This window comes from Balaenoptera borealis (assembly GCF_965194805.1).
Source record: "Balaenoptera borealis genome assembly, chromosome: 6".
In the NCBI taxonomy this organism is placed as follows: Eukaryota; Metazoa; Chordata; class Mammalia; order Artiodactyla; family Balaenopteridae; genus Balaenoptera; species Balaenoptera borealis.
This window is the reverse complement of record NC_138863.1, coordinates 81,780,424-81,805,342: the sequence shown is the minus strand read 5'-3', so window position 1 is coordinate 81,805,342 and position 24,919 is coordinate 81,780,424. Positions and strand designations below refer to the sequence as shown.

Here is a 24,919-nt window from a genome sequence, read left to right as displayed (position 1 = left end):
TCTTCTCTAACTGTTTGATAGAATTCACCTGTGAAGCCATCTTGTCCTGGATTTTTTTTTGCTGGAAGATTTTTAATTACAGTTTCAATTTCATTACTTGTGATTGGCCTATTTATATTTTCTAATTCTTCCTGGTTCCATCTTGGAAAGTTGTACCTTTCCAATAATTTGTCCATTTCTTCCAGGTTGTCCATTTTATTGGCATATAGTTGCTCGTAGTAGTCTCTTAGGATGCGTTGTATTTCTGTGGTGTCAGTTGTAATTTCTCCTTTTTCATTTCTAATTTTATTGATTTGAGTTCCTCTCCATTTTTTTCTTGATGAGTCTGGCTAAAGGTTTATCAATTTTGTTGATCTTCTCAAAATCAAATTTTAGTTTTATTGATCTTTGCTATTGTTTTCTTCATTTCTATTTCATTTATTTCTGCTCTGATCTTTATGATTTCTTTCCTTCTACTAACTTTGGTTTTCTTTGTTCTTCTTTTTCTAGTTGCTTTAGGTGTAAAGTTAGATTGTTTATTTGATACTTCTCTTGTTTCTTGAGGTGAGATTGAATTGCTGCAAACTTCCCTCTTAGAACTGCTTTTGTTGCATCCCATAGGTTTTGGGCCATCATGTTTTCATTGTCATTTGTTTCTAGAAATATTTTCATTTCTTCTTTGATTTCTTCAGTGATCTCTTGGTTATTCAGTGGTGCACTGTGTAGCATCCATGTGTTTATGTTTTTTTACAGCTTTTTTCTTGTAATTGATTTCTAATCTCATAACATTGTGGTTGGAAAAGATGCTTGATACAATTTGAATTTTCTTAAATTTACTGAGGCTTGATTTGTGACCCAAGATGTTATCTGTCCTGGAGAATGTTCCGTGTGCACTTGAGAAGAAAGTGTAATCTGCTGTTTTTGGATGGAATGTCCTAAAAATATCAATTAAATCTATCTGGTCTGTTGTGTCATTTAAAGCTTGTGTTTCTTTATTAATTTTCTGTTTGGATGATCTGTCCATTGGTGTAAGCGAGGTGTTAACGTCCCCCACTATTATTGTGTTACTGTCGATTTCCTCTTTTATAGCTGTTAGCAGTTGCCTTATGTATTGAGGTGCTCCTATGTTGGGTGCATATCTATTTATAATTGTTATATCTTCTTCTTGGATTGATCCCTTAATCATTATGTAGTGTCCTTACTTGTCTCTTGTAACATTCTTTATTTTAAAGTCTATTTGATATGAGTATTGCTACTCCAGCTTTCTTGTGATTTCCATTTGCATGGAATATCTTTTTCCATCCCCTCACTTTCAGTCTGTATGTGTCCCTAGGTCTGAAGTGGATCTCTTCTAGACAGCATGTATGCAGGTCTTGTTTTTGTATCCATTCATCCAGTCTGTGTCCTTTGGTTGCAGCATTTAATCCATTTACATTCAAGGTGATTATCGATATGTATGTTCCTATTACCATTTTCTTAATTGATTTGGGTTTGCTTTTGTGGGTCTTTTTCTTCTCTTGTGTTTCCCACCTAGAGAAATTCCTTTAGCATTTGCTGTAAAGCTGGTTTGGGGTGCTGAATTCTCTTAGCTTTTGCTTGTCTGTAAAGCTTTTAATTTCTCCATCGAATCTGAATGAGATCCTTGCTGGGTAGAGTAATCTTGGTTGTAGGTTTTTCCCTTTCATCACTTTAAATATATCCTGCCACTCCTTTGTGGCCTGCAGAATTTCTGCTGAAAAATCAGCTGATAACCTTAGGGGGATTCCTTTGTATGTTATTTGTTGTTTTCCCTTGCCACTTCTAATATTTTTTCTTTGAATTTAATTTTTGTTATTTTGATTAATATGTGTCTCGCTGTGTTCTGCTAGGGTTTATCCTGTGTGGGACACTCTGTGCTTCCTGGACATGGGTGGCTCTTTCTTTTCCCATGTTAGGGCAGTTTTCGACTATAATCTCTTCAAATATTTTCTCAGACCCTTTCTCTTTCTCTTCTTCTTCTGAGACCCCTATAATTCAAATGTTGGTGCATTTAATGTTGTCCCAGAGGTCTCTGAAGCTGTCCTCAATTCTCTTTTCATTCTTTTTTCTTTATTCTGCTCTTCTTAAGTTATTTCTACCATTCTATCTTCTAGCTCACTTATTCGCTCTTCTGTCTCAGTTATTCTGCTATTGATTCCTTCTAGTGTATTTTTCATTTCAGTTATTGTGTTGTTCATCCCCTTTTGTTTGTTGTTTATAGTTCTTCTAGGACTTTGTTAAAGATTTCTTGTATTTTCTCAATCCATGCCTCCATTCTATTTCCGAGATTTTGGATCATCTTTGCTATCATTACTCTGAATTCTTTTTCAGGTAGGTTTCCTATTTCCTCTTCATTTTTTTGGTCTCGTAGGTTTTTACCTTGCTCCTTCATCCGTTACATATTTTTTTTGTCATCTCATTTTTTTGGATGGGACCCATCCCCCATTTTGATGGAAAGTAATATCTAGTGTACTGTCCAAAAAAGTACATTAAAACTGAAGTTTGTAAAATTCAACTTAATTTGTTTTTTGAGGGATTGTCTTTTTTTATTGGAAATTTGTTTAATTATCAAGTTGATACTCATTATAATTAGTGCTCACAGTTTTCCTAGGATTTTGATCACTGGCATCAGATATAATTTCAGTTTTTCTTCTTTATGTGTAAATTTTCCTAGCAATCCTAGGTTTGATCAGACTTTTGGCATTTCTTCTGTTTTCCATGATTGCTCCGAAATTCTCATGGTGGTTGAAATTATATCATCAGAAGCCTTCGGCTGTGTGTTTTGTAATTTGCTTTTTTTTCATTCAGTTAGTAATATTTATTTAGTGCTCAGGTGAGCAAGACAAGTGACAGAAGTTCTTCCCTTGTGGAGCTTATCATCTAAGTGGGTACAGGATAAACAAAAAGCATGTAAACAGTAAATTAACTATGCACTATAATCAGCACCATCCTATTTTAGTTCTCTTTGCTCAGTGGCAAGCTTCCAGACTCTAAAACAACTGGCTAGGTTCTCAGAGCTTGACAGCATCTGCTTTCTGCAGAGGAGATTAAGGTGAAGGCTTTGTTATAGGAACAAGAAAATTATCTTATTAATAGAACCAAGGATTAAAGATAGCAAAAGGCTCCCCTCATTCCAAGTGTCTGATCTGGGAGATTCATGGGATTCTTTATTTTCTCTTTTTGGGGGCTAGGATAGTACCAGATCCCAGGGCAAGGAATCAAGTGTGTGGTTAAACCAATATTTATTAAGTTGGTAGAGAAAGACATAAAAGATGGACTGGGGGCAAAAGCTTCTGCTGGCATTATTCTGTGGAGACTATTGCAGTGAAGTCATTATTGAAAACTCTTGTTGCCAAAGTCTGTGATTATTTTCAGTCCCCATCCTTTGTCTTATCTGAGTTCTCCTTATTTCTTCAAACTGTCCTCACCTTTGTTCTTTTGAATACAATTCATTCCCTTTTGGTTTTCTTATGATTTCTTTATGACCATTCCTTTTAATTTTCTTTTACTGACTCTGTTTCATTCAACTCCTGCAAACATCAGGGTTTCTTGAAATTCTGTTCTTGGTATTCTTGTCCTGATTATTTTGGGGGGCAATATCACCTCATTGAGCATTTTTGTGGTTATAGTAATACCTATGCCTTTAGCCTTGACCACTTTCTTAAGCCCCAGGATTTTCTTTTTTCTCTTTTTGTGCTGCGTGTTGGCATCTCCATCTAGATCGTCCACAGACCTCTCAAGTTTAACCTTTTCAAAACTTAACTTACTCTCTTAACTCCAGATGATCCCATACTGTATTCATTCTCTCTCCAGTGACTCCCAAAACTCAGGATTTTATGGGTTTTTAAAATCCCTTTCCTTTAGTCCCTAAATTTTCAATAAACTACTACCCTACGTCTCTCCTTTTTTTTAAGTCACAGTTAAATTTTCAAAAGATAAGCCATATTGTTTACCTTTTACTCCATTTTAGTTTACTGATATTGCACTGTTTAAGGTCACTGATGGCCTCCTACTTATCATCCAGGAGCCTCATTTTAGTCTGCGTCCTACTTAATATCCCTGTAGTATTGGATTTGTTGACTTCCATCTTTCCTGATTCTTCTTGTTTCTTCATCTCCTCTTCCTTTTCTCCTCTACCTCTTGTTCTTTTCCTTTGGTATCTATCCTCAGAATTTATTCTTGTACCGTAAGCTGCCAACACAGGCACTCTCGGATGGAGTTTTTTGTGACTGTGTCCTCTATCTTACTGCACTAATACTCAGTTGTGAAATTCTTACGTTGTTCTCTTATTGTTTAATTTGTATTTGTCTAACCTTAATTCCCATACTGTAAGTTTCTTTAGGTACTGGATTTGTCTTAAAGTTTTTTTTTGTTATCTTCCCCACAACCTATAGCACAAATGATAGGCTGATAGTAGTTATTAACTACTTACTGCTTAATTGGCTATTTTATATGTAAAAGCATTAATTTTTACATGTAATTTATTCATTTGTGTATTAAATTTGTGCATTTATTGAAATTGCTAGACCGTGAGTTTTGTATATAAGCAAACTAAATGATCTTTGTCCTCATGGAGCTTGTTGCAGTCTAGAAGAAGAATTTTTATCTCCCATCCCTAAGCCCCCAAAATAAGTAAATCAAGTAAGTCAGAGCTGTCTTGGAAATAGTAAATTTATCACAGACCCCTTTGCCACTTGAATACTAGTTTCTAGTAGATGAAATGCTAAATGGCAGAACTTTTTCCTTAGGTATAAAAGTAGTAGGATTCTGATTTTTGTGGATTTTTAATCATGTCACATAATTTGTGACTATTTTATCTGTAAATAGTTCTTGTCCACTCAAATTGATGCTGTCACCATGATAGTAGAGAGGCACTGATACTAGTTGCCCTAGAATAGCTAAAGATAATTTTTACAGAATGACTAAAACCAAAATTATCCAATAAAATAAAAATTGGCCGTATGACAATATAAAACCAGCAGTTGTTGACTTACAGCTAACATAGGAAAGTAATGTCAGGATGTTTAAACTGTGTATTGAATTCTTATTACCTCAGATATAAAGAGGGTACTTAAGCACCAGGCAGGACATTTCTGAAAGCAGGGGCAAGCACCAGAGAAGAAAATCTGAGGCAGTGTTTTAATCTCCTGACACCTCCTGCAGGAAGATAGGAAGTAGTGTTATTTTGATAATGTTGTTATATAAGAAACTCACCACTGCTCTGCTGGTTGAAGGAAAGAGATTATCTTCCTCCCCACTCAAAGGTTAGATTAAGTTCTTGATTTAATTAGTGAAGGTTATAAAATTTTACCGGAAGCAGAATGACCAAACAGCTGAAGCACATATAGCATATCACAGCATTGTTTCCCTTTGGTCCCCAGAGCACATGAGAGCTACCAGTTATGCTATGCTCTAAGCATTTGGTGGAATTTTGTTAGATCCAGAAAGCTCTATTTTTATTCTGCCACCGTCCTTGTAGACTTTGGAGGTATACATCACCATTCCAGAGAACTTCAGCTAACAGTGGGAGAGTGTCCACTTAAAGTTGATGTTTGGAAATATTGGTTCTTTTGGTTTGATCTCATGTTTCAGGCTGCGGCTCTCCACTTTAAAGGTCAAGTTACTCAGCGTCTCAGATGCAGTTAAGCTGACTCCACTGAGACTTTGAATAAACCAAAGAATGGCCACTTATAATTTTATTGTCATGTGGACTAGAATACTTGAGTTGATACCATCTGTATTCTCTTCCTGTGGTCAAACCATCTTGGCAGCCAAATTATAATAAGAAACCAACTAATTAGCTTTAGTAAGCACCATCATAGGACTGGAAGTCCAAATGATTATTACATTTATTCCATGAGGTTATACCAATATGAGAAGTCAGATCATAGCAAAAGTTTATTTGCTAAGTCATGCTTTCTTCAAATGAATTCATACAACCTGCAAATTGATTAGTATGTTGATCTTAAAATTTCAGTGATAAAAATTTTCCCCTCATTTCCAAGTTTTTAGGAGATATCTCAATTTGTTTTGAAAATGAATCTTCATCTCTAGAATGATAAAAGTAAAAAGAGGGCTTCCCTGGTGGCGCAGTGGTTGAGAATCTGCCTGCCAATGCAGGGGACACGGGTTCGAGCCCTGGTCTGGGAAGATCCCACATGCCACGGAGCAACTGGGCCCGTGAGCCACAGTTACTGAGCCTGTGCGTCTGGAGCCTGTGCTCCGCAACAAGAGAGGCCGCGATAGTGAGAGGCCCGCGCACCGCGATGAAGAGTGGTCCCCGCTTGCCACAACTAGAAGAAAGCCCTCGCACAGAAACGAAGACCCAACACAGCCATAAATAAATAAATTTTTTTTAAAAAGTAAGAAGATTGGGATAGCATCACTTCAGTAAGGGTTCACAGCCCTAAAACTCCATAATCTTTTTCTAAGCTTCACTATAAATGGATATGTGTAACCCCTAATCCATCTTACTAAAGCTGATTAGCCTCTCTGATCTTCACAAGGAGCAAGGAAACAGATGTGACCAAGCAAATTTCTACAAACTTTACTTTGAGATAATGTCAGCATATATTGGCTGCACTGATAAAGGAGATGCCACTCCTCTCAGATCCCTGAGATGCCACTGTCCCAGACATGACAATGTCATTAACAAAATGAGTGTTTAGAACAAGGATTCTCTAGTATTTAATCAGCTTTGTTAGAGGAATTGTTTATATATGTAATTGGTACAAGAAATTCAAGATTGCATAGTGTTGAAACTTCTGGAAACATGCTAAGTTTGTCCTTTTCAATTTCAAAGGAGGCGTGTGTATATTTAGTTGCAATACGTTAGAAAATATTCATAGTTTATTTTGGAGGGAGGTAAAAAGAAACCACCTGTAAATTCTAGTTTCTGTTGAAAAACAAAAACACTGAAAGAAGCTAGTAGACTATTGAAAACTAGTAGATCCTCCAATGTGTGGAATCCCAGAATATCAGAATTTTGAAGGACCCTGGATGTCTTCCAGTTCAAGATTTTCCTGAGTCATAAATCTGTTGTAGTCTTATCATTAATCCAGGCTTCTTAAATATTTTAAGTGGTGGAACTCGCTACCTCTTGGGGCAAATTTCTAATTTTGGTAAATCTTATTAATAAAGTCTTTGTTAGATTAAATTGAATTGTGTTTTCTGCCATCATGATATCTGATCATAATTGTTAGACTGATCACATTTTTTCCTGTAGGTATAGTTTAATTTTAATTTTTTTTCAAGCATTGTAGTTGATGACATTTTTTATTTTTTATTTAGCTTGTAACACTTCAAGAAGCAAAACTGCTGCTAAACGAAGATGATTACCTTATTAAAGCTGTATATGACTACTGGGTGAGAAAACGTAAAAACTGCAGGGGACCATCCCTCATTCCTCAGATAAAACAAGAGAAAAGAGATGGCTCTACCAACAATGACCCTTATGTTGCCTTTCGGAGGAGAACAGAGAAAATGCAAACTCGAAAGGTAATATGGAAATTAGATTTAACTGAATGTACCTTGATAGTATTTAAGACCAATATTTTTTTTTTTGCTGATAGCTTGAGTAATTTTGAGTAATTCAAATATAAAGAGAAGCTAATGACATTGTTGAACTTTATATTAGAAAGCCTGCTATTCAGTAGCTTCTATCCCCCAGTTGTTTGCAATGTTTATTTAATACCTATGGGCTTTATTAATCTATTGGTTATACCATTTTAGGCTTGCAGTTGAAGTGATGTGAGGAAATTTGTGTTAGGAGGAAAACTGAAGTTTTGAATTCTTAAGTAAACTGTACATTCTATACATATCCTCTGGGAAGCTTAAGAGTTCCTTTGAAACCATATTCTAAATCATGCATGTGAAAATGGACTTTACTCCCTCAAACTACTGTGGGGTCATGGGAAGTTGGGAAAGGTTCATTTTCAAGCCTGTTCTGCTAACAGTCTCAAGTAACACAATGGAACCTTTTTCTCCTTTTCTGAGTTGTCGGTTGTGTCAGATTTCGAATTGCCAAACTTGTCCTAATCTGGCTTTCAGAAGCAAGATGAGCCAGAATTTTAAGAGAAATGGGGTCTCAGGCTGTGAAATGATACGGTATAGAAGAAAGCATTATTTCAGACTGGTAGTCACTGCCTTCCATTTCTCATAATTAACGGTAAACATCAGACACGGTAACACATTCTCTAACACTGCAGAATGTTAGGAACATATAAATGTAAAAACCATGAGGAATTAAAATTGGAGGCAAAGCATTTTCTGTGGATTCCTGTTTCTCCTAACATTGAATGCTTGTCCTTGTCAGCTGTTAATATAACAGCTGTGAAGCATAACAGCTGCCAGGGATAGTACATTTTAGGGGAAACTTCCCTACTGGTTAACAACCAGAGTTTTTATAACTCTTTCTTGGATTTCCCAAATGTATATGACATTCCCTAACCCCGACTGAGTTTTCAATTTGGTGTTTTGGTTCTTAGCTAAGGAAATATTAGATATTTCTTGAAGATTTAGTGCCTTGTTTAGAAAAGACTATAATGAGATAAGTTTGTAAATACAGTAAAGCATTATAAATATGGACATAAGGAAGGAGAGGTTTATCTGAATTATTGAAAAAATCTGAACTTCCAGTTACTTTTTAAAAGAAATGTAATTGATTCAGATGTATTGCAAAACATAGACTTAGAGCAATGTCTTTTGAAGGAAAAGTACTGTTGGGCTTCTTTTAGTGAACGGATATGAAGTACTTAAAATTATCAGTGTTTATTGACATACAAACAATATTCCAAATGTTTAAATATGTTTTATTCTTAAATAGGTTAAATCACTATTTTCTAACCAGCGTGTTTTGAGAATTGCTAGAAATAGGTTCCTGTGTTTAGGCATTTCTCCATTGTGTAATAACTGGGCCAGCAATTTCCTGACACTCTGATTCCTACCCTTTCTCTTACCTGTTATTTTCATCTTCCTCTCCAAGGTGGTATATTTTCTTTTCCAATGGTCTTTTTATTCCTCTCTGTTTCAGTTATGGGACCAAAGACTACTCCCCTTCATGTACACTCTTGCTGCTTAGAAATGTCTATGAGTTTTAAAATGAGAAAGTTAGGAAAGCAATCAAGAGTGAACACCCTAGGTGTTCAGGAGGTGGTCAGGCATTGGGATATGCAAAAATGAATACCAGCTAACAGAGGTCCTCTGCTTCCTTTTCTATTCCCACAAACTTAAAAACATTTATATAGCTGATGCAAAGGCTAGAGCAAAGGACTTCTGAAATATTTGCTTGGAAGTCTATAATTTAATTTTAATCATTAAACTAATGTTTAGTTTGGGAGTGCTTAAGTGCTTTAGGACATTCTCAAATGACATGGTGTTAAGGTACCAGCATGTCTGAGTGCACTGACTGGGAAGTCTTGAATCATATGTTTAACCCCATAGGTAAAACTGTTAACGTTTGTGCCTTCTCTCCTCCCTCTGTGTGGCAAGAGAGGAGAGGAAACTTCCAGGGTAGTGGTTCTCAGTCTGGCTGCACATAACAATCACTCGTGAATTAGCCTTGGTTTAAAAAGATCTATAGTTAACTCTAAATTACAGCAGTTTGAAAACCACTTCCCTATAGATTTGGCAGTTGGTCAGAACTGTAATATGTAACTGGAACAACAAGACAGGAATTTGCTCCAAGCAGAGACAGTTGTGAAGAAGGGTAAAGGGAATTGAGTAGATTTGAATATAGGGAGTAGGGCCATCTTAAAAGCACAGAAAAGATGTCAGTATGAACTTACAGTTTTTAATATTGATATAGCTAGAAATAGATATAGATCTATGCATGGGTATGTACATAAATATATTACAGGCTTATTTCCTAGCTCTGTTTGCTGAGAGGGTATAGAAGCAATTACAGTAGCATGTAAATCTTGATTTTAAATACCATTTTCCATTAAAGGGAACCAGGGCTCCTTAGAAAAATGGTTGATTTTAGGTCTGGTGCTAGGAAAGCATAAAGATAAGCTTGGAACATTCTGCTTTGCCAGAATATAAGAAAGTGATTGAAGAATGTTGGAGCCATGTCAGAAGGTCTCAGGAGCCAGCTTAAAGGGTGACCCTGCTGATCAGATCTGGGCAAGTTTGTGTGTCAAAATAAGGAGAGTAATGGATTATAACCCATAAAGTAACCCATGAGTCTATACTGATATAAATGGATGGATGGATAGATGGATGAGTATATGATTGATAGATAGATAGATGAAAGAGAACACTTTTCCTTACCATAGATTTCCAACTTATAAATGTCAGTAGAATGATGGAGTTCAAAAATCACCATTTGGCAACCACCATAGTAGCAATTGTTTCTGGCAAAAGTTAGAATTAATGGAAGCTAAACTGATGGGGGAAATTTGATGAGAAACAAGAGGCTTATATAAGTCCCACAGCATACTTTTTAATTAAAAAAGGAAAAATACTAATTTGACTAGAGAAACCTGGCAAACACCATCTTAATCAAGTGATCAAAGCATCAGCAGTAATGGGACAAATAGGTATCATTTAACTCCTGATATGCTGAGTGAGAGACACAGTGTCTCTTCTGTGATGGTCCTACCAAAAGTTTACAACATGAATTTAATTGTGGAAAAACATCAAAGAAACCCAAATTGAGGAACATTCTACAAAAATAAGTGGCTTCTACTCTTTAAAACTATCAAGGTCATGATCACCATAGAAAGACAGAGAAACTGTTCCAAATTATAGGAGAGTAAAGAGACATGACAGCTAAATGCAATTTTAATCCTGAATCGGGTCCTAGACCAGGAAAAAGAATTTATTATTATTAATGAATTTTAATAATAAAAGTTATTATTGTCCCATTAATGTCCTTTATAGCAACATTATATAAATATATAAAATATGTACATAACTATTTCTTGCTGTGAAGGACATTAATGGGACAATTGGCAAAATATGAATAAAGTCTGTAAATTAAGTAATAGTTTTTTTGTTTTTGTTTTTGTTTTTAATTATTATTTATTTATTTATTTTTGGCTGTGTTGGGTCTTCGTTTCTGTGCGAGGGCTTTCTCCAGTTGCGGCAAGCGGGGGCCACTCTTCATCGCGGTGCGCGGGCCTCTCACTATCGTGGCCTCTCTTGTTGCAGAGCACAGGCTCCAGACGCGCAGGCTCAGTAATTGTGGCTCATGGGCCTAGTTGCTCCGCGGCATGTGGGATCTTCCCAGACCAGGGCTCGAACCCGTGTCCCCTGCATTGGCAGGCAGACTGTCAACCACTGCACCACCAGGGAAGCCCCAGTAATAGTTTTTATATCAATGTTAATTTCCTGATTTCGATAATGGTACTGTGATTGTATAAGAGATTATCATTGTTTTTAGAAAATATATATTAAAGTGTTTAGGGGATAAAGGAACATTATATCTTCAACTTTTCTCAAAAAATATTTAAAACACCATTGCTAATAGTTTATGTATGTGTGTATGTGTTTATATATATACATGTATATGTGTCTTAGTTCATTTGAGCTGTTGTAACAAGAATGCATTAGACTGGGTGGCTTAAACAGCAAACATTTATTTCTCAGTTCTGGAGGTTGGGAAGTCCAAGATCCAGGTACTATCAGATTTGGTGTCTATTGAGGGACCACTTTCTGTTTCATAGATGGTCCTCTTGCTGTGTCCTCACATGGCAGATAGGGCAAGAGATCTCTCTGGGGTCTCTTAGGCTACTAATCCATTCTACAGGACTCCCAAAGGCCTTACCTCCAAATAAAAATCACATTGGAGAGTTAGGATTTCAACATATGAGTTATCAGGAGATGCAAACATTCGGTCCATAACAATGTGTATGTACATACATACATAGATACATACATAAAGAGAGATACATAAAGCAAGTGTAAAATATTAACCTTTGGAGAATCTGAATGAAGATATATGGGAATTCTTTATACTTTTTTTGTAACTTTTTTGTAATCTGAAATTATTTCACAATAAAAGGTTAAAAAGTAGAGCAGAAAGGGCAGGACTGGGGCAAAGAAAAATTAGGAACACTAGTTATTTGGGCCTAAAGAGAGCAGGAAATGAATGAGTAAGAAAGGGGAGAAGCACACAGTCCAAGAGGAACGCTTAGTGAAAAGGAGGACAATTTTAAAAGGTTCTGGTGCACTTTTGGTTCAGCTGCTATTATTATTCATCTTTTGAATCTGTATATCTCTCATTCTTATTAGACTTTAAGCTTTTTGAGGATAGGGGGCATGTGCAATACTTTGTACAGAGTGAGCACTTTTAATATTTGCTCTTGGTAATGTTAATTTTTTTTCAATCGGAAGGTATTATTGCTGCCTGGTTACAAAAAAATATTTGCTTAATACCATGCTTTAGATTTTTGCCTTTTGTCACATAGTACTACTGAAGGGGGAAAAAAGATTGATTTCCTTTGGATAAGATAAAAGGATGATTTATTAACATAGTATTTTTTAATATTCGGTATGCACTACCTTAATGGGACTTAGTTTAGGTAATGTTTTATAGGTGATGATTAATTTTCAAATATAAGAAACTATACACACACAAAAAAAAGTAAAACTTTGAATCTTTCTCAAGTTTTATTTTCTCTTTTATAATCCTCCAGTATGAAACCTGGCTTTCTTTGGGTTCTTTCTAATGTCATATTGCTTTATTAAGTCAGGTATGGAAAGCTTGCTTAAATGCAGTCTGTCTAGACATATAGAATGAGGGGTGGTAGTGGTCTCTTTTTAAACAAATAGTTCTATGCCTAATATAAAGTAAGTGTTCTGTGGATATTTAATTGAACAAAATATTTTTATTAACAGTTACTTTTTTTTTTTTTTAAGTAATTTATTTATTTATTTATTTTTTAATTTATAGCTGTGTTGGGTCTTCGTTTCTGTGCGAGGGCTTTCTCCAGTTGTGGCAAGCGGGGGCTACTCTTCATCGCGGTGCGCAGGCCTCTCACTATCGCGGCCTCTCTTGTGGAGCACAGGCTCCAGACGCGCAGGCTCAGTATTCGTGGCTCACGGGCCCAGTTGCTCCGCGGCATGTGGGATCCTCCCAGACCAGGGCTCGAACCCGTGTCCCCTGCATTGGCAGGCAGACTCTCAACCACTGCGCCACCAGGGAAGCCCAACAGTTACTTTTATATGCAAATGATGCTGCTAATTACAGTTGCGCCTTCTCTAGTTATTAGATAGGACTTTCACCTGTGAGTTAGTTCAAGTTACTTCTTACAGTTCAAAGTAAGAACTTGTAATGAAATTCAGACTTTTCACTAGATCTTTTCTACTCTGCAATGAGGTGTTACTACACTGAAGCATGATCATTCCATTCCTTGAGATCCTTTATATCCCATAATCAGGTTTATATCTGAGTTTCTGAAGTGAAGCTTTGCTTATCATTATGAATGTTTACACTGTAGTGTATTGAACTGTCCAGTCCCCAGTTACAGAGCTGGATGGATGAATAAGCCACTCATTTTAGCTATTTTTAGGTAACCTTGATTTGACAACTGTTTCCCTCTGTCATTGCAAAATACCTTGTAACAATATGAAAAGACTACATTTTCTGATATAGTAGGTTTTGTTTCAGACAGACTTTAAAAATTTTGTTTACATTGGAATTATCCCTTCTATGTCATTCCATCTTTTCAGCAGCTGGCAACATTTTTTTTTAATATTTATTGAGATATTTGCTTATACTTTTTTTTTTTTTAAGACTACAATTTTCTCTTTTTTTCTTTCTTTCTTTCTTTTGGCTGTGTTGGGTCTTCGTTTCTGTGCGAGGGCTTTCTCTAGTTGCGGCAAGCGGGGGCCACTCTTCATCGCGGTGCGCGGGCCTCTCACTATCGCAGCCTCTCTTGTTGCGGAGCACAGGCTCCAGACGCGCAGGCTCAGTAGTTGTGGCTCATGGACCCAGCCGCTCCACGGCATATGGGATCCTCCCAGACCAGAGCTCGAACCCATGTCCCCTGCATTAGCAGGCAGATTCTCAACCATTGCGCCACCAGGGAAGCCCTGCTTATACTTTTATTTTCAGAGTTAAATAGGTTCTCTTAATGTAGTTGCTTTTTAGATGATTTTTTAACATTTTGCTTTTATAGAATGAATTTGGGTCTGATACGATTTTGTTGAATGAAGCTGGAAATGTGGACAATTGGATTTATTCTTCTAAACTTGTTATTTTCAATAGAATCGTAAGAATGATGAAGCCTCTTATGAAAAGATGTTGAAACTGAGACGAGAGTTTAGTAGAGCCATAACAATTTTGGAAATGATTAAGAGAAGAGAGAAAACAAAACGAGAATTATTGCACTTAACCTTAGAAGTTGTGGAAAAAAGGTAACATTGCTACTATTACAAACCAGTAACAGCTTTAGTCAAATAATAGGCAAAATGTAACCAAATTTAAGCTTTATAACAACTGAAATTGATTATCTAACAGAACCTACATTTTTTGAAAGTTGTGATTGCTACTTTTTTTTTTTTTTTTTTAATCAGTTAAGTTACCAGTTCGGGTTGCAAATTTGGGGGATATTTTTGTTCGTAGTGTAGATCCTCTGTTATTCGTAATTTTTTGTTGTTGTTGCAGAATCATTGAGTTGTATTTAGAAAAGAACTTGGAGATCATTTTGTCCAATTCTCTGTATTAAAGTTTCTATTAGACAAAATTTGAGAGAAATAAATGTTTATTTGATTTTATTTTCTGATTAGTTAGGAAATACTTGTTTCATTGCATTTTGAAAATGTATTCTCTGATGTAATCATCCTTTTCTTACATAATTAAGTAGACTATGCTAAACCTAACAAAATTTTGTGTGTTTGCTGAGGTAAGCATTCTAAACATCACTTCCTAGTGCTTGAAAATATAAAATATATGAGGATTCCGTCTTCTGTGTCCCTTAGAGATTAGGTGGGTGGGGTTGGGAGGGTGGTTTTGTTTTTACTAAATCCCAAATATGGGCTTCTTTATTCCCGTAAGTTTTCTCTCTTAAGAATAATCTGATTAATTGTTAGCTCTGTTTGATTAGTTGTGTTCCAAGTAAATGAAGTATCATTGTTTTTTTTATTTCTTTTTTATTTTTAAACTGTAACATTTTCTTACATATTATTTCTTTTTCAAGATATCATTTGGGAGACTATGGTGGTGAAATCCTTAATGAAGTGAAGATCAATAGATCAGAAAAAGAGTTATATGCCACTCCAGCAACTCTTCATAATGGAAATCATCACAAAGTCCAAGAATGTAAAACTAAGGTGAAAATCTTCTGGGGAGAAGCATGTATGGTAGTATTGATCAGACAGTTGGTTTCTGAAGTTGTCTTATAATAGTTTGGTTAAGGAAGAAAGTTATTAACATGCTTGAGTTCCTACTTTTTGCCAAGCACTTTGCTAGGATTTTTTATACACACATTGATTCATTAATCCTTATAACTTCCCTTTGAGATAGATTTTTACCTCTGTATGACTTCCAGATCATACAGTTGTTAAGTGGCAGATTCAAAATTTGAGTCTAGGTCTAACATCAAAGACCGTGTGCTTTGAACTATGCTATCTGCTTCTTTATAGAATATGGGTAGTTAAAACTTAGTTATTATCACGAGCCTTAGCAAATCCTGCATCATAGTGGCAGGCATCAAAATCTAAAATTAAAGCTTTCTTCATTGAGACTATTGGAAGTTATTCTTATTGTCATCACCATTGCCATAACCAGCATTTATCAGTTGCTATCTATCTTGACTTGAAAAAGTCCTATAACTTCTAGATCACAGTTTCTTCCTAATAAAGAGCACTAGTAATTACTTTAGTTTCTTAGACTGAAGAATTATATTTATTCATTATTCACTGTTCCAAGTGAATATTAAAGTATTCAGTTGAGAAATACAAAAATTAATAAAACCTTTAAGGAGCTTAGCTTAGATTTTAAAAAGAAACAGGTTATTGGCTGAGCATTTAGACAGTAGAGCTGTACTGTGTAGCAAGATTTTAAAAGTGACTTAGGGTGTTTGTGGAAAATTCATCTTTTAAAAATGTGCACAATCCTCAGTTTTCATGGGTTCATTCCTAAAGGTCAAGGAAGAATGTGGAGCAGGAAGACTCCTCCATTATTCCACTCATGTCAATTCAAACAGCAAAGTTCTTTCTTATTAATCACAGGCATCTAGCCCACCTACCCTTTAAATCACACTTGCTTCGCCATAAACAATACAATAAATGTCATTTTGTACATTATTTTTAAAAATCCTTTTTATATAAATCAATGCTTTTCCAAGGCATATTATTGGTAGGCATAGAATATGAAAATCTCAACCCCAAATTACTGACAGAATCAGCCTTTGTTATATATTGATTCTTATTTTAGATCATCTCTAAGATTAAACACCCACCTTATTTAAATATTAATTTTAGAAATATGGTTGCATCCATTGTTGCTCTACCCTATTTCACATAGTTAACTATATTTCCTTTGTCACACATCCCACCTTAAAATATAAGTAGTTTCTGAGAAGTTGGGGGTTTCTTTTTGATGTCATAGCTATATCCATTGTATGAAACCATTTATATCTCAGTAACTTGGCATTTAAGCGACATTTTCATCATGTGTAACATTTTTGACCCTAAAGTAGTTTTTACAAAAATCTGAGCTACATGGGGAAAGGTATAACTTCCTCAATATTTTTACACTTTCATAGTGCTTGTACTTTGATGCTTAGAACAGTCATTTTCAAACTTTTTAAAGTAGTAGATCCCTATTTATTAAAAGAATGCCAATATGTTAAAACAGAAACAGAGCTGCTCTGTTGAGGAGAGGTGGGTGCTAGAACCCACCCCATCAGTCAGTCTCTTTGCCAGATGGCCTCTCACATACCACCACTGAACACTGGGGTACCTGAGAACAGTTTGATTATTGTTCAGTTGAGGCAGTAATTATTCATTTGAAAAAGTGAAGTTTTTTTCCTAATTAATAAGCTTATCTGTCTCAAAAAAGTTACCCCACATGTAGACATTTTTAAAAATTGGAAATGAGCATAGAAATGAATTTATGAATTTATAATCTAATTCAAGTCATTTTAAAAATAAAAATAGTTGTTAATTTTCATCATTAATTAGTAGATTTAAATAAAATTAAAATAGAATTTAAATACTTTTTAAATGCTGGATTGCATAATAGAACAATTTTTAAAAATCCTTAACATCTTAGTTTAAGTATTGATAACAATGTAAAAAGTAAATTTAAGTGTCATAATTATTTTTCACTGTAATTTGTGAAAGCAAAACATTTTTCAATTTATGGTCACATAATAATTTTTGCATATTAAAACCAGAAAATAAAATCACCTCTGGGGTAAAAATGTATGTTTTTCAAAGAGCAGTATAGTTTTTTGTGATTTCTAAAATGATTTTCATTTCTTCCTTTTGGGGGAAAAATCGTCATGTAAACAGCACCCGCATCATTTGTCTTTGAAAGAAGAGGCTTCTGATGTGGTTCGTCAAAAGAAGAAGTACCCAAAGAAGCCTAAAGCAGAGGCTTTGATAACATCTCAGCAACCCACTCCTGAGACATTGCCTGTGATCAATAAGAGTGACATTAAGCAATATGACTTTCACAGCTCAGATGAAGATGAATTTCCACAGGTGCTTGTTTTAAAACTATTTTAAAGACATTTTCTTCTAGTCTTTTATATTGCTATATTTTAAAACATAATTGACATCTTAGAGTTTTGATTCTTGCTTTCTTCACCTAATGTTATGACATAAACATTTTCCACGTTATTTATGTTAGTTACTGAAATGGTATGTGCTTCTGTTATTTTCTATCAGTTGAATAAAGTTTATTCTGTTATGTAGCATTTAGGTGGTTTTCAGCTTTCCCTTTTATAAAAATTAGCATCTCTACCTCTTCCCTCTGTATTTAAAATAGATTATTAGAAATGGAATTCCTGAACTAAAGATTATAAATATTTTAAGACATTTAATACATCATTGTAAATATTCACCAACAATAATTCCACCAGCATTGTATTTTACAACTTTTAATGTAAACTTTGCTAATTTGTTTGGCAATAACTATTTGATTCTAAAGAAAATTTAGAACTGGTTCAAGTTTTAACTTGTGAAAATAATTATTTGGTTATATTACAACAGTTTTATAGCAAAGTGTTTGCAGTTTAAAAATCTTAATTTTTGTTTCATATGTGCTATCTTTAAAACAAGGCCTTTATTTTATATATTAAAGGATCAATTTAAAACATATATTGTTTAGCACCTGATCTAGCAATGCCCTCCTTTTTTCTTTTCCATATGTTGTAGACAACCTAAAGAGAGTACTATAACAAGCTGTATCATATTTTAACATTCTGACTTAACTTGATTGAAAAAACATTTTTTTTTAACCAACATGACAGATATGTTTGGAAGCAAGACAGTTTATAAAACACCTTGTTGTTGTAACTATTTAAAATCTAGAGTTTACATAAAACTTGTCCCCTTTGGCTAGATTATATTAGTTTTATTCTTTTGTAGATGATTTAGTTTTTCTACCCCAGAAAATATTTTAGCATTCATACACGTTGTAACAAATGCACAAAAATGTGTTTAATTTCGTATGCCCTTAAAAAGCACTTAAATGAAATCATTTATTAAAATTGTCAGAGGATCATGTAGTTAGACTCAGGCCGGGCTTTGAATAGTCATGGGACATTAATTAGATGACATTTTGAAGGAATGAGAGAACAAATAGTAGGTCTTTCCCAGGTAGAAGATGTAGGGAAGGGCTCAAGGCAGAGAAAACAGCATATTAGAGGGAACTGCTAGCAGTCTGGCATTGCTGGCACATAAAACACAAAAGGGAAGAGAGGTGAACGGAATGATGCCTGGAGTAGTAGTCAGATGGCAAATGGCCTCTATCTACATTATATATACTGGGAAGTTCTTAAAGAATTTTAAGTAAGAAATGACATAGTTAGATAAATGCATTTATAAAAGCCAGTAAAGTTTTGCTATACACTCCCAGCCCTTTAAGAGTGATGCCAGGGGATCCTATGTCCAGTAGAAACTTTTCCCTTATTGCTAGAATCAATCCATCCGTCCTGATAGTTAGACACACTCAGCATACTAGTCATATATTCCTCATCTATTAAGGGATCTTCATTTCTGTTCTAATTTCATATGTTTATTCATATAGTCCCCATTCCCACATGAAATTGCATTTTGAAACTTTTAGGTTCCTCTGAGTCCTTAGGTCTTTGACAACATTAATTTTTATAATGGTATCCCCCTGTTGCTAAACTGTAGGTAGGCATGTACCTAAAGTTGGACATTATTCAGTGAGGCAGCTATTTAGAATGTAGCTCTTACAAAATCAGGATTTTATTGCTAAAAAGATAATTAAAATAATATATGCTTCTTCTTTGTCCAATAAACAAGAACAAAGGAATAGGGAGCCTTAAGAGAACAAGCATTTTAACCAGACTTCTCCAACTGATTTGCAGCAGAGCAGAATAAAAACCCAGTCTCTTCTCGATCATGCTTCTGATTCTCCTAACATCAGCTCTCTCTTCCTATGTCTCAGACCAAATCCTGGAATCCCCTCCTGGGGTAGTCAGGAGGAAGGGATGCAAAAGATTTCTGAGGCTTTGTGACACTTCCTGTATATATTTTAGAAGAGGTAGATGATTTGTAAAGGAACCAAAGTGTAAAATTCACATTTGGGATTTCCTTTCAAATTGCAGGTTTGGGTTTGGTTCCCCAGGAAGAAGAATTAGCCCCAGCTTACTATTTCTGTGTCTCCCCCATAGTGTTGGTGGAGGTATATTGGAACCTCAAACAAATGCCTTTCTCCCCTGGATGACCCTGCTCAGTGGTAATTACCACAGTTTGGAAATAATGTGGAGAAAGCATTTTTCCTCTCAAAATAGGAAGAGAGGGATTCGTGAGGTAATTTGCAAGTAAATATGGTTGAGTCAGCGTTGTCAGAAAAAGAGATGTACTCCTAAGTGAAATTGCGAGACAACTGAAACTTAAGTACTAAAACTTTTATTTTTTTTTAATTTTAAACATTATGGGTAAAAATTTATCTAAACCATATTATTTCCCTGCCATATCAGAGTATATTTGTATTTCACTTAATGTGTTTTTGATGACATTTATAAAGTTTGCTGTTGTATAATATATCAGTGCTGCCCTAGAGGTCCACTCAGATTATATAGGGATATTTGACCTAGTATCACTTGGTCCTATGCTTTTTAATATGTGACAGCTTTTTGAAAGTCTTTATTCTTTTGCTGTCAGGTGGTGGGCTTAGTACTTCTCTCTGCAACCAGTCTGCTTAGCTTTTAGCGGGTCCTCTTTCCTCTTCTGATTCTCTGCTTCTGATCTGCTAAATTTAAAAAGTGATTTATAAAAAAGAGTGGGGAAATAAGGGACTCCCCTTTGAGTGAAATGTATGACATTTTTGGCTTTTGGGGATGGGAGGCTATTCATAAACCTTTTTTTATCTTCCTAGTTTTGGGCTTTATTATAGAGAAATAAAGTTATTGTGTAAAAACATCTCTACTTATAGGTGAAGCATAACTATTATTACAAAGTATTTATGGCCACATACAATATTTACAAAATGTAAATGGGATATATAAAAACCATACTAATTCTTTTTAAGCCTATAGCCCTTGCATGTTTAGAAATAGTTAAGCAATACCATGTGAACTTACTTGCAAGAACCAGTCCATGAAGAATAATGATTTTTAACCATAGAAAAATTTTGCTAATCTTTAAATGTTTTGGGGAATTCACTGCCTACTGTATGTAATATAGGAGTGATTCACTGTTTGTGATCAGATTCTAATTTTAGACCATTACAAAGATTGTTGACTTTTGCTAACTCCTAAATGGAATGCTTCATGCCTCTTTTTCTAGGTACCGTCCCCAATATCAGAACCCGAAGAAGAAAATGATCCTGATGGTCCCTGTGCTTTCAGGAGGCGGGCAGGATGCCAGTATTATGCTGTAAGAACTTTATTTTTTGTGGTGTTTTTGTGAACTGGAATTAACAGGTAACTCATGTCAAGGTGACTTAGTCTTGATCTAAAAACGGGAAGTCAATCAGCACTTTTTATTTAATATCCCCTATGCAGATACCAGTAAAAGATGCTCGAAGGTACTGAGTCCTTTCAAAGGAGATCAGAACCCTTTATTTGGAAATGATAACTGCTCATATTTTAGGAATCTAGCTCACTTTGGGCTTTAACTATAACTTCAGCAGTTATGACAGCTACTCACTATGTCATTGCTGGAGTTAGGTGAGCCCAGAATCTCTAATGGAACCCTAGATGGCTGATGAGTGTTTATTGAAATTTACTTTTGGGCAAGCCCATCTTTTCCATACAAACCCAGTAAGTATCAAACATAAAGGAATCATTTTTAAACCTCCCCCATGGCAATATATTGTCAAATAATTATATTCATAACTTTTTGTCCCACTTAGAAAATGCTTTGTGCTGTTAAGTCAAGTTTTGGTGCAGATTATGTCAAGGAATGACCCTCACTCCCAGATGCTAAGGTTTCAAGTAAGGTGTAACGATGGAGTAGTGAGGATGGCTCTCATATATGGCTTTTGGAGACCTTTTGTCTTGTTGCATTATGGTGAACATATCACTTATAGCTTTTTCAGGTGTGTGTGTGTGTATTTAATGTAGGAGAGGTGTAGAGAATTGTTTATAAGTTATGTGTTTGAGAAAAAGGAGACAGAAAGTGGTAACATAGAAAAATAGAATGCTAGAAGAAATAGGAAGGCAAAGAAATGGACTGTATGTTCTTACAAGTAAAGAGGAAGTATGAATTTGACCCATGCGTACCTTCTTGAAGTGCAATTTTTATTCCAAAAAATTTCCTTCTAGTTTATCTCTGTGGGAAGTCTATAAATTACTAACTTCATTACTAAATTCATTATCTCTTCTTTTCTACATAAATGTTAAAAGCCACATTATTCTTTAAAGATATATTTCTTTTAAAATATAATATTATCTTAAATGTATTTGTAGTCATGAACTAAATTTAGTTTGAGTTATTTTGGTGAGTGAACTTTTGAGTCAATTTTATAGAATTTTACCTGGTTAATATCTAAACCCTAATTTTAAAGTTTTATATCTAAATTTTAATTGCTCTGCTAATGCTGTATTTACTTTATTTTTATCATGATTTAACTTTTCTTCATTTCAGAATCATTCCATGAGTTTTTGGGTTTTTGTTTTTAATTTTTATTTATTTATTTTTTTTGCAGCCCCGTTTGGACCAAACTAACCATTCAATTGAAAATTCAGAACTGGTAGATTTGGATAAGCTGAGATACAGGCACTGCCTTACCATGCTCACAGTCCCGAGAAGATGCATAGGATTTGCAAGGAGGCGAATTGGCAGAGGTGGAAGGTAAACTATTTGTTTTGACCTGGTTTTTGTTTACAAGCTGGAAGGGAAGGTGTAAAGAAAATGTTATTAAGTTCTTCTAGGTAATATTTGGCTTCATATTGCTTTTCAGGGTCATAATGGACCGGATATCCACAGAACATGACCCAGTCCTGAAACAGATAGACCCCGAAATGCTGAATGGTTTTTCAAGCTCTTCCCAAACTATAGACTTTTCTTCTAATTTCTCTCGGACCAATGCTTCCAATAAACATTGTGAGAATAGACTGTCCCTTTCTGAAATATTAAGCAATATCAGATCATGTCGACTACAGTGTTTCCAGCCAAGGCTACTAAATTTACAGGACAGTGATAGTGAAGAATGTACCTCAAGAAAACCAGGGCAGACTGTGAACAATAAAAGAGTTTCTGCAGCATCTGTAGCTTTATTGAACACCAGCAAGAATGGCATATCAGGTAAGTTGTCACTTTGTTCAAAGTATATCCTCTTCTCCTTCATTTTTCATTATCCACTAAATAGACTCTCAGGGTGAATTTTGAAGGTTTATTTCCATGATCCTACCGAGGAAAGGAACTTTATCTTAACCTGTTACATTTTTTTTCCAACCTAAGAAACTAAACTCTGTTATTGTGGTTCACATTTTAACCAAAATGTCCTAACTGATACCTGTAAAACCACTGGCTTGTATTTTGAATGTGTGTGCCTGGTATGGTGAATGTGTAGGCACAATGCATAGGGAATTCCCTATGGACAAAGTGGTTCTAAGCTGCTGTCAGATCATCGTAGCACAATACTGTCTGCTTTTGTTAAAGAAAATTTTCATTTTCTTGTATTAACTTTGCTTAAATGTAAGCATTGCTCCTCGGGAGTACCATTAAAAGCTTTCTTTCTGAAAAATGATTTTTAAAGAGGTTCCCTATGAATAGTTGTAATTTTGGTCTGATAACTTACCTCTCTAATTGAGATTGGAAAGTTTTTTTCCCCTTAAGAGACATTGTATTCAAATAAATATACATAGGCCTTGTAAAATAATGTATAACATCTAGAGAATCTAAAATGTAATTTTGATTTGTTTTCTTCTGTGGATAGTCTTCTCTTTATCACATGTATACAAGTATGTAGAATTTATAAATGTCTTTGTAATGTATACATTGCAAAAAAATGCGTGGTATACAGAGGCAAAGCTAGATGTGGTTTGACTTATACTGTTGATATTCTTTCTTTCTCTAAAATGTATATATTTCTATATTATTTCCTAGATGGTGCATTTTAGTATGCAAAATTGTTATGTTAAACTTCTCCAAAGTGATTTTAAATCATTTTAGGTTGACATTTGGTCTCAATAGTGTTCCGTCTTTTTTAATTACTGAACTGTTTATTTTCAAACTTGACTTAGACATTTATCTATTTAAAGGTTGTTATGGAAAATTGGATTTGTTTGAATGATTGGAAGGTGGCATATCATTTCTCCAAATTAGTTGGTTAATTTTCTCCCAAACGAATTTAGGTAAGGAAAATGGCATCCCGTTATATAAAGTTCATGAGTCTGTGAAGTTTAATGACCTTTTGAAGCTCAAATGGATAAATACCTATTATGACTTCAGGTTGCAGGATTCTTAGATATCTAAAAATAGTAGGAAGTTGACGAATATTAGGTCAAATCTTTTTTTGAGCCAACTCTAAGACATTGTTCAAATTATTTAACTTAACTGGAATTCCTGTACCAAAAATTACTCACAATAGTTTGTGCCAAAAAGTGAGTTTAAAACCATCATATGTAGGCATTTATAATTAGATTTGACCATAGATTGAATTTTTTCTCTACCAATGAATACCATAACAAAAAAGTGATGTTAATATGTTCCTTCTTAAGTTGAATATGGCCAAATATTTGCAGCTTTCTACTGTACATTCCTGATACACTCCAGATCTATGTGACTCGACTGTTTTCCAGAAAATATTTGTTGCACATGTTATTATATCATCAGTACTGTGTATGTATGGATTCAGAATGTAACATAAATAATTCCATACAATCAGTTCTAGAATTTTATGACACTACCATATATCAGCATAAAATAAGCATTTAAAGTATTATTTTAGGCATGCATGCACTTCTCAGGGAACTTAAATCACAAATATGCAATGCTAACATCGTAGATAATAAGACTTTTTTTATTTTTGCCTTTCCCCTACCATCAGAAAAAAAGTAGTAGTTTTGGTCTGTGTAATTTTTCCTGCCTTATGCTTATGTATGTTATGTAATGGTACTATGTCTCAACTTAGTACCATTTCTTTCTTCCCTTAAAAAATTTCAAGGTTTAAGCAACAGCTAAGCTACATTAGAACCAATGTTTTAGAGTCAGGTCTTTCAAATATGTATTTAATTATTTATTACTAGAGTAAAGGATTTTGTTCAAGTTTTCTTCTCTGCTAACTATGACCCTCTAGTCATTGAGGCCACAAGGTGTTTTGTTTTTA

The 24,919-nt window shown here is 34.8% G+C and overlaps 1 protein-coding gene across 2 annotated transcripts in view; it reads left to right on the top strand.

Annotated features, from left to right (window-relative positions):
- The window catches only part of EPC2 (enhancer of polycomb homolog 2), a 105,732-nt gene that overhangs the window by 69,362 nt on the left and 11,451 nt on the right, over window positions 1-24,919 (top strand). The window contains exons 4-10 of one of the 2 annotated variants that reach the window (XM_082397240.1): window positions 7,288-7,494; window positions 14,210-14,358; window positions 15,141-15,273; window positions 17,461-17,652; window positions 20,932-21,021; window positions 22,295-22,440; window positions 22,550-22,893. In XM_082397240.1, the coding sequence (XP_082253366.1) occupies window positions 7,288-7,494; window positions 14,210-14,358; window positions 15,141-15,273; window positions 17,461-17,652; window positions 20,932-21,021; window positions 22,295-22,440; window positions 22,550-22,893 (1,261 nt within the window). The remainder of the gene's footprint in view (window positions 1-7,287; window positions 7,495-14,209; window positions 14,359-15,140; window positions 15,274-17,460; window positions 17,653-20,931; window positions 21,022-22,294; window positions 22,441-22,549; window positions 22,894-24,919) is intronic. The other variant, XM_082397241.1, reaches the window with a different exon arrangement.